Genomic DNA, 9,842 nt, shown 5'->3' with positions numbered 1-9,842 from the left:
AAACCCCACAAAAAGCACATGACTGTCAATACACCACAGAAACACAAGACAAGCAACAGGGACGGGTAAAAGGGTGAGAGACAGCGCATCCGGTCCTGCAGCATGTCTGCGCCGGTCCAGTCGACCTGCCATCTGACCCGGGAGGAGAAAAGCATCGAAGGCGTTTGGAAAGGGGGGTGTGAGTGTGTATCAGTGTGTTTGTGTGCGTGTCCAGAGTTCAGCTGAGACAGTGTCCTTCGCCCTGCCAGGCTAAGCAAACAGTCTTCCAGCCGACCCAGGTGGCCTTGCGTAGGATAGGAAGAAACCGTCTATCCACAGTCTGTTATCAGGGTGTTTTTGTTCAGCTCCGGCCTTGAGACCACAGCTGGCGCAAAAGCGGTAGCCGCATGAAATGCTGGTTTTTACTTTAGTGCGAACAACTCGTGTGAATTTCAAAGCTGTTCTAGCATTTAGATAAACATCTAAATGTCAGCTCGAGCTACACTTGTCATCCTTTTTTTAAATGTGATGTTGATGATGTGTGAGAGGTTAGTGGTGGTTACAGGTGTTTACCCTTCTTGTTGCTGCTTTGCTTGTGCGTACACGTCTTTTACAAAGTGTGCCTCCGACTCTCACGATGCTCGCCGCTTGAAACCAGTCTGCTCTGCATACATACTGTAGTAAGTTGGTTCACATACATAACAGTAAAATGTGGTTAATTGTTGCTTGCATTTGTGATTTCCTCATGCTTCAATGTACAGCTCTGGGCAAAAGTTCCAAGTGTGTCAGACGTCTAGAATTTTACCCCTTTAGCGAAGTATCTCATTCAAGATATTTAAATCGACTTACCACACACCTTAAAATGTTTACCAAGAAGAATCGACGTCGTTGTGTGAGGCAAATAATAACTGGAAAAGGTTATTTTTCTCTTTTTTACATGCATCTCCTTTTCTTTTTGGTTACAGTTACCATTATATTGGTTTTGCTGTTTCTGTGTAGTTTTTCAGGCCTTTGGGGTTTATTATCGTTGTGTTTATTCATGTGGCAATAAATGATCAAATAACAGCTGTTTATTTAAATGAAAATGTTTGACAACGCCACTTCCAGGAAGCTGTGCCTGACAATTTATGAAACCTTCAAATGGAAACTGGAGTTGGCCTAAAGACTCGACTGCTGTAAGTGTAAGTGACGAATGACTGGCGGTAAGCATGCTGAACATTTATGAGAATCCAGGCTGGGATTCAGAGGGTCTGAAAACAGGAAGTGCTTCCAGCTCATTTTGACCATTTGACCTGCTCGTAACAGAATCTCTGTGCTCACTTTAAAACTGTCCAGGGAGCCAAAGATCAGCAGTTCACGGCATTTCTTTTGAGTTTCCCACAAGATACATGATCTGTATAACTACAGACCACCCAAAAAGGAAACACGCTCCTGGGGGGGGGGAAGCACTTACTCTGGTCAGATCTGCTACAGATGTCCTTTCATAGCAAAACTAAACGCTTCAGATTTCTGTTGACTTTCACTCTTGTCTTATCGGTAACTAAAAAACCCAAACAGTCCAATCTGAGACTTTCTCCCAACTTTACCGTAAGTGTGATTTGTAAACTGACTCAGTACTTCAGCATGCTTTAGGATTGTTTATCTTTCAGGTTTGTTTGCATTTCAACTTGGTTTCTTCCATCAGATTTCCATTTTCAGACACAATCTACCTCAGTGTTCATGTTTTGTTATCACTTCCATATCTATGAAAGCCATATCTGGTTTATCAGGAGTTAGAAAATTCCCAGGTTTAACTACAACTTGGACACAGACTGGTAATCACAGACCGCATATAAAAACATGTTGCAACAAAATGAATTTGTATTACTGTGGGGCCTTTACCTTACAATATAAAGTGAGGTGAGTGTTATTGTGATTTGGCACTACATAAACAAAACTGAACTGAATTGAACTGAAAACCATCTCAATATTTTGTGCACCAACATTTTAAGGATGGCCATCACCATCTTGGTATTTGAAACCAGATTTGACCATATTGGGATGAGAGGGTGGAGTTATTAGCTCAGTTATCAGCTAGCATTTGCAAGCCTGGTTAGTTACAGGATCGATCAACAGGACATGTTCCTGTCATGGACTCTGTTACCAAACAGTAACCAGACGTCTGACATGTGAGTGCAACAGTCAGCTGTTTGTGAGGGCTGACTGCTCTCTGGAGGATGCTGCTAAAAAGCTTCTTTCAGCTTCTCCTTATTTGCAAGGAGCACCGAAGTGGATGGATGTGCATAACTGATGCGCTTCCTGATGCAGCCCTATGAAGGAGTATTAGGGCCACATTAAGAAAAAAACTGTTGATCATTTGGAGATTGAAGGCAAAATTTAAATCATGGAGATTACAGTTGTTGTTGCCACGGCTGCTAAACCCCTTGTGAAAGCGAGTTATTGAAAGCAACTGATCAACCATCTTGTGATAGAACATACATCCTCTGTATTGCACGAGCGTTCAGCCATCGATGACCTCGCATCCGTCCATTACATTTCATTTTGTGCAAATCCCCTCTTGCAGGTTTGTGTTCTTCTGTCTGACCAGATGCAGCTTTCTGCACCATGGTTTCGTGCATCATGACACTGTTTATGTGCTAAAAAAAAGTTCTTCCTTGTTACTAAAACTGATTCTCGATTTCATTACAGCAGCCGTAGCAGTTTTTCTTGAAATGCCAGCTGTAACCTTCACATCTCTAAAATAAAAGAAAGTATTTGGGCCCCATTTATTCTGGACGTCTTGAGAACGCTCCATATGAAAGTGCAAAAGAGTGCGATTTCAGTGACATCTGCAGCACTTTATTTTCAGCCCATGGCTTGGATGTTTTTAATTCACACTGCAAAAAATGACATCAGCGTGGTATTAATCACTGTGAAAAAGTGGGCAAAGGTAAAAGGTGAAAGTTTTCTGAAATGAGTATGGATGACCTCTGGCCTTGTTTAACTCTAATCTTCATGCCTACCTGCATCAATAACCGTGCATAAACTATTCTCGTAAGCATGTCTTCAAAGACACATTGCAAAAGCTAAAACATGTCCTTTCTTGTTCATGCAGGACGCAGATTTATAATGAGAGACTTTTTCCAACACAGTCCTTTCACATGGACTACTTAATGGAATCCTGCCAGAGGCTATAATTCAGGCGTATCAACTGTTTAAAAACGTTCCTGTAAGTGCTTCAGCAGGGAAAGTCCAAACACTGCACTTGCCCAATAAGGCAAACTTCCACCCAGCAGGTTACAAGAAACTGAAACTCACTGGAATGACACGTGAGAATCAGTGTTTACTCCTGTTAATGCATTAAGACGGCGGTGCAAGCAACTTCTTATTTCCTTCAACAAGTTGTTCAAAAGTAAGAGGTCATCAGTCTGTCACAATTGTTCTAAGTTCCTCAATACTATAAGGGGGGAAGAGAAAGCTGCTCTTTACAGACACCACATTCAGCTGCAGCGGTATCTGTTTCACTGGAAGTACAGCTCTTCCATGGAGGTATCATTTACGCAGGAACAGATCAACGAGGAAGTTTACAACAAAGTGTTGTAATAATGGGAATCTTTATTCTTATCGCAGGTCCTGATTTGATTGTTTCTGGTCAGACAAGTCTACAGCTGAAAAGTCAAATAGACCCTGAGGGTACTTCACCTCAGGTTTGAAGAAAGCTGTGTTACAGGAGGCTAAAGCGCTCTCTGCTCAGAGCACTGTTTCTTATCTCAAAGTTGCTTGTTTTCTGTATTCCAGCTAAGCTATGCTGAAGGACATGCATGTTTATTTAAAATAACAAAAACCATCCATGCATCAGTTTCACACATATCAGCTCAGTTTGAGGCTACCAGTTAATCTAAACTCGTGTTTTTGGACTTTGGGAGGAAGCCAGATTAGCTTCACAGAAATGGGGAGAGCATGCAAACTCCACACAGAGATGCCCCAGATGGGATTTAAACCAAAGCCCTTCTTGCTGTAAGAATACAGAAATGTGCTCAGTGCCAACCTGACACTAAGTTTACTCTATTCCACAGTCACCAGTCAATCCACTGGAGCACCTTTGAGATGGAATTGGAGATTATCATCATGAACGTGCAGCAGACAAATCTGCAGTCACTGTGGGACGCTATGATGTCAAAGTGGAATAAATTCTCTGAATCCTGGAAGCCACGAATAATTAAACTGTCTGGTTAGATTAAACCACACTGAGGAAACCGTTGCTGTGAACTGGCACTAAAACAGATAGAACTGAATTAAAAGTCAGACAACATTTGAAAAAGAGACGTCCCAACAGCCCTCTTTTCATTTCTCTTCTGCTCAACATTGGTCTGCTCCCTTTACTGGGAAGGAACACTTCCATACATAATTCAAAAAATTATTGTTGCACAAAAACCCACAATTTCTCAGAGACAGTTGGGATTTTGGAAACATCATCAGGACATCAGTTTGTGCCACATTAATGTGAGGTGCTATAGCGTAAGTGCGACAGGCTGGTGACCTCTGGGAGGCCAAGAGGATGCACAAGTCTCCCTAACCAGAGGATTGATGTCCCAGTAGTTTTCATGTACAGGCAGTGCACTTTGGGAAACAAATGTGAAAATTTAAATTGAAGGTTACATAAGAAAATGTGCAAAGGATTTGGTTCCAGTCTGTAAACATGTTTTTAAATGCGTGAAGTTGGGCATTTTACAGCGAGGGTCTGTGGAGGTTGACTTCCTTTAGGAGCCAGCGTCCCATGATTACTGCAGCTTTTTGACGTCGGTGTTAGCTTTGTTTTACAGCACAGGAGTTGCCACTTTGGTCCTCTGCACATGTAGTGCTGTTTGTAGATGATGTGACATCAGTTAAATCGATAAGTTGAAATAGATCGTTAGTGAAACAGGCTCTCTACGCTCGTCTACACGAGGCATTTTATAGAGCATATTGCAGCCGTGTCAGTTTATTTTATTTGAAACAACTTTAATCGACTTTAAACTTTAAACACATTTTGACTTTATTCTCAAAATGAACAACAACAGTTCTATTTTTCAAATATAAATGTGGCCCTGGTACTCCTTCAGGCAGAATTATTATTTATTTTTTTAAAGTGCAACAAGCACGACTACATCTCATTCAACCAGATCTGCAAGTACAACCTCTGCCCTGCGATTGCTAGGAAACACCCCACAGACACCTGCTTCATGGTAGAACTGAACTCAGGACCTTCTTGCTATGAGGCAGCAGTGTTAACCACTGTGCCACTATTCAGTTCTTGGTCCTTGCAGTGTCTGAGCTGCCATATCCATGAATTACTAACCATTTTTAGAACTTAATAGAAGTAAATTAAATGTCCTGCCTTATTTTTAAAGTTGAGCTTTTATTTCACTTGTGTCCACACCCTGTGCTTCATAGGTTTGCTTTAAGCTATGCCTTATCTAGTTGTACGTGAGCCCAAGTCCACTGGATTCAGCACACAGCGATACAAGTCAAATCCTTTAGTTGTTTCTAATCTATATGACCGAAGCATTTAACTGTACTATATTTGCTCTTGTTACTTTAATATCTCCATAGAAGCTGTTAAACAATATGGGAAATGTCAGTGGACACTGTGACTGAGAATACAGTCCAATGTGGTCCAGTGGGGCTCCCAAAAGCAGACTACAGCTATTTATTTATTTATTTTTATCAATTTTTAAAGTCAGTGCAAGAGTCACATGTTTGTGTCTGCAGGGTTTCTCTCCTGTCACTCCAGCTGCCCCCCACAGTCCAAACACATGCACTGGTTCGGTAAACTAGTGGGTGTGACTGGCTGTTTGTCTTAGACTTCGACTTCTCCACCTGCGCAGACCTGAGTTGGATAAGTGGAAGAAAATGGACGGATGCTACAAACTCCTGGGGTTTGATCAAATGTGTGCTTAATGTTATGTCTGATTAATTTCATCTTGTTATCGTCAACAGACAGTGCCAAGAAACAGCTGTTAAAGCTAAATAAAAGAGGGGATTTTTCTTTGATTAAGAGGGAAGGGTTTAGGAGAAGTAGAAACAGGAAGAACAAAGTGGGATGATGAAAAGTGAAAGTTTGAACAGGCCGGTTGCATAGTGCACGGTTCCTATATAAGGAGTGCTGCAGCAGCAGTCCCCTCACTTCCTTTGCCACAGTAGTTGTTGAAGGGAAGAACAGGCTCTGCATCAGCGCATCTGTCTCCAGAGAAACCAAAAGGCAACTCTTCCTGCAAGACCAGACATGGCTCCAAGGGGTGATGGCAGACTCTTCCTCTCCATCCTTTTCATCGCTTGTTACTGCACAGGTGAGTTTCTCCCAGGCATCCTCCGGTGCCAAATCTTTTTATTTTCTATTCATGCATTTTCATCTCAGGCAGAAATATGAAATGAATCACTGCAAAAACATGTCTGTAGGCTTAAAGGGATGCAATGTATCTTTAAAAAATAATCACTTGAAATGACAAATAGAGAAAGCAGTAATCCTAAATATACATCTGTGGTTCTGTAGAATTTGAGTTTTACGTTTGCAGAGATTCCTGACAAATGCATCTCCAATTGTTTCTGCTAGATTTACAATTTATGAATCATTAAAGAGCTGAACAAAAGAGGACAGCAAAGTCTCGTGCAGGATGTAGAGATGAGGGTGACATCCAGTAAAAATATAGTAAAATGATGAGCAGAATATTAAGTAAATGTGAAAATTAACTATAAATATGCTGATAAGCATTGTTTATCAGTGCAATGGCAAAGGTGTGGCAGTGGCATTCCCCTCGCCTTGGTGCATTCTTTGTTGTAGGTGAAAGCTAAAGTTCAACTGTGGAAAATCCCTGTCCAGTGACAAAAGCGTGCCATGCCCCTGGGCGTGTTCGTCACTCTGGGGACTGCATCCTAATAACTACTAATAAGTTGCACGCATGTAGTGCTGAACAAACCTTTCCTGGAAATATGTTCTTTAAATATATAAAAGTAGTAATGATGAAAAATGATGCAACTAAAAAGAAAAATCTTAAAAACTATGAATGAAAAGAGGCAAATATACGAACCTGATATGTAACCTGACGCTTAAAAAACTATAACAGCTGTTTTCCTGTAAAACCTCACAGCTCAGCTGGACTGAACCTACGTCACCTTATCCTTCACAAACATGACCTCAGAGACAGAGCATGTGTTCGTGGTTTCGTTTTGGAGCGTCACCTTTTGCTGACACGGTCTTCTTTGTGTTTCAGTGACGCTGGCACAGGTGCCCGTTGACTGCTGCTTGAGTGTGGCAAAAAAACCTATCGGGAAAGGTGTCGTCGCAAACTACCACCATCAGGTCCAGGGACAAGGCTGCGCTATTGATGCCACAATGTAAGTTCTGATGAGGTGCAGTGGATTATGTATGTAAGGGATCAGGATATAGAGCCATGCTGCTATCACAAGCTCATTTTGACCTGAGTGATTTGTGTTCTGGCAGATTTCTGTCCAGAGGTGGCCGGACAATGTGCGCCCCCGTTGATGAAAAGTGGGTGGAAGGTCTGAAACGCCACGTGGATCAGCTGAGGAAATTCTGCAAGAAACAAAACTACACGGTACGTTCACTCTACTCTGCTTCTCAGCAAGATAAACTCTTTAGATGTTTTTAAACGAGATGGTGACCCTACTTAAGCGAAATACACTTGATTTGAAGGAATAGTGCCGCTTTTTAGGAATGTAAGCTGCAGTTTTAAGAAGACTGCTTATGTGCGCTGAACAGGTACTCCCAGAAAATCATCACATCAGTCCCACTGTGTGAAACTTATCTTCAGGCAAAGTTAAAACCAAGCAGTGAATTTAAAAGTCCAAAGGTCCAAATTTTAAATCAAATCAAAGTCTTTTTAATATTAAAACACCTCCTAACATGGACTTTCTACATCAGTAAGATGTTAGTTTAATCTCCTGCTTCATCTCCAATTCGTCTCCTTTTGCTTTCTTGGGTTAATGTTTTGTCTGTGACGAGCTTCTGGATATTTTTGGGGGGATGGTGCCTGAAACATCTGGATTTCAATTGTTTTTACATCACTGAACAGAGGTCACTTTAGGCCTGAAGGTTTAGACACTGAGGTTAGAAGTCAGGCCAAGATGAGTGTTATGGATAAAAAATAACCCTTAAACAGATGTTTATTATTTAAAATTGACACCAGTGCACATTTCACATGCACTTATTCTTATTTTACAATATAACATTTACTAAGCAATACAATAAATAAATAATAAATAATAACATGTCTTCAAATAAAAACACCAGAAAAAGCTGCAACGTATTAAATAGTGAGATTTAGAAATGTTAGATCATATATATTTGGACTTTATGCTGTCGTGGCATCATCAGTTAAACTCCTCACAGACTTTAACCAAAGCAGCCACATGTTTCAAGCCTCATTTAATTTCAAGTGTTTTGAGGCCAATGAACTGTTAAACCGCTAATCCTGATACTGGTCATGTGGTGGTGCTCACCTCTCACCTTCAGCTGTTTGCTAGGTGCACATTGTTACCCTCTGTGTTGCTTTTGTGATAGATAGTTGGTTATTTTTAGAACACTCTCTTTTATTCCTCGCTAGTGACCCGTACGTTTTTATCTTAGAAAGCACAAGTCGAGACACAAGCTGCAATCACTTAATCGCTGTTCTTGCACTCGACTGGATTACACAAGAGTCCCCTGTTACTGTGTCATTAGGCACCATGCTTGACAAAACAGGAAGTTAAAGCCGTGGTGAAAATAATGACCTTGGGGTTTCTGAACATTTGTATTCCTACAGGGCAAACGCTGCACTGGAGTGAAACCCTAGTGAATCAAACGTTGACCCTTCAGCCAGAGCAGTGGTTCCAAGTCAGCGAGGAGAAAGATGGGATCGACCACAACATGAATAAATTAAGAATTTAAGCTTAATATGAAAATGATCAGCTATTTTTCTGCCTACTAAAACAATATCTTGCCTTTTTTATGTAACTATCAATTTTATGAAAGACAAAATATTTTGAAGGACGTTATGTTTTGTATTCTGTGTGTTTTGTTTTAGAAGTAAAGGGTCTGTGATATCGGTACATGAAAAAACTGAAAATGTGATTGTTTGTTTAGTGTCTGGTTCGCTAAGCAACTTAAAACTCAGGAACAAGCAGTTTGTTGGTCATATGGATTTATGTGAGTGTTGATATTATCAAAATAAAGCTTCCCCCCCCAAAAAATCCAAATCGTGCCTGTGTTCTTTGTCGATGATGCTCTACTCTCTGTTAAGACTGAAAATGAGTAAATGACCTTCACTACAATGCTATAATTCATCTTAATGTAGGTATATATTCAGACCCTGGCTTATTTAGCTTTACAATAGGGGCTGAACCCATGTTCATAGATGTGTTCATAGACATCTGTGTGGAAAATATTTGCCCCTTCTTTATTTCTTTGCATATTTGTCATATTAACATGTTTCAGATCATCAAAGAAATGCTGTTTTTGCACTAAAGTGTTTGGATGACTGAGAATGACTCTTTCACATCTCTGTGGAGAACTTTTGGCCGATATTATTGAGAAATTTCCACACTGGAGAGTTTTCTAGCATGGCCAGCCTACTGACAGTCACACCAAACCATCTGAATATGATCTCATTGTTGAATCATGAACACTGACCTTAACTTTGATCTGCAGTCCTCACTCTGCCTTCTGGATGAGTTGTTGATGCACTCCTGTGGATGGTGGCTCTCAGCACCTTAGAAATGGCTTTGTAACCTTTCCGGACTCATAAATGTGACTTTATTTCTCAGCTCTTCCTTTAGATTGTGATGTGATGCTTTTTGAGATCTTTAAGCCTGCTTCAGTTTCTCAGGCTCTACTCCAGCGATTTCTT

At 40.8% G+C, this 9,842-nt stretch overlaps 1 protein-coding gene and 1 long non-coding RNA gene across 3 annotated transcripts; both read left to right on the top strand.

The window, feature by feature from the left end:
• Nucleotides 1–543: 543 nt before the first annotated feature.
• On the top strand, nucleotides 544–5,731 carry LOC309718171. Of its 2 annotated transcripts, none has more exons than XR_014279899.1 (3): nucleotides 544–659; nucleotides 1,087–1,160; nucleotides 5,710–5,731. It is a non-coding gene; the product is annotated as an uncharacterized lncRNA (long non-coding RNA). The 2 variants fall into 2 exon arrangements; XR_014279900.1 differs by lacking the exon at nucleotides 5,710–5,731 and adding an exon at nucleotides 4,035–4,111.
• Nucleotides 5,732–5,832: 101 nt separating this feature from the next.
• On the top strand, nucleotides 5,833–9,192 carry ccl19a.1 (chemokine (C-C motif) ligand 19a, tandem duplicate 1). Its single transcript, XM_082553199.1, has 4 exons — nucleotides 5,833–6,287; nucleotides 7,209–7,332; nucleotides 7,439–7,553; nucleotides 8,760–9,192. Exons 1-4 carry the CDS (start codon nucleotides 6,224–6,226, stop codon nucleotides 8,787–8,789), a joined length of 333 nt encoding a protein of 110 aa, XP_082409325.1. The 5' UTR covers nucleotides 5,833–6,223; the 3' UTR covers nucleotides 8,790–9,192.
• The last annotated feature ends 650 nt before the right edge of the window (nucleotides 9,193–9,842 follow it).

This window comes from Aulonocara stuartgranti, assembly GCF_965226115.1.
Source record: "Aulonocara stuartgranti genome assembly, chromosome: 12".
Lineage (NCBI taxonomy): Eukaryota > Metazoa > Chordata > Actinopteri > Cichliformes > Cichlidae > Aulonocara > Aulonocara stuartgranti.
This window is presented reverse-complemented; position numbering and strand designations above follow the sequence as displayed.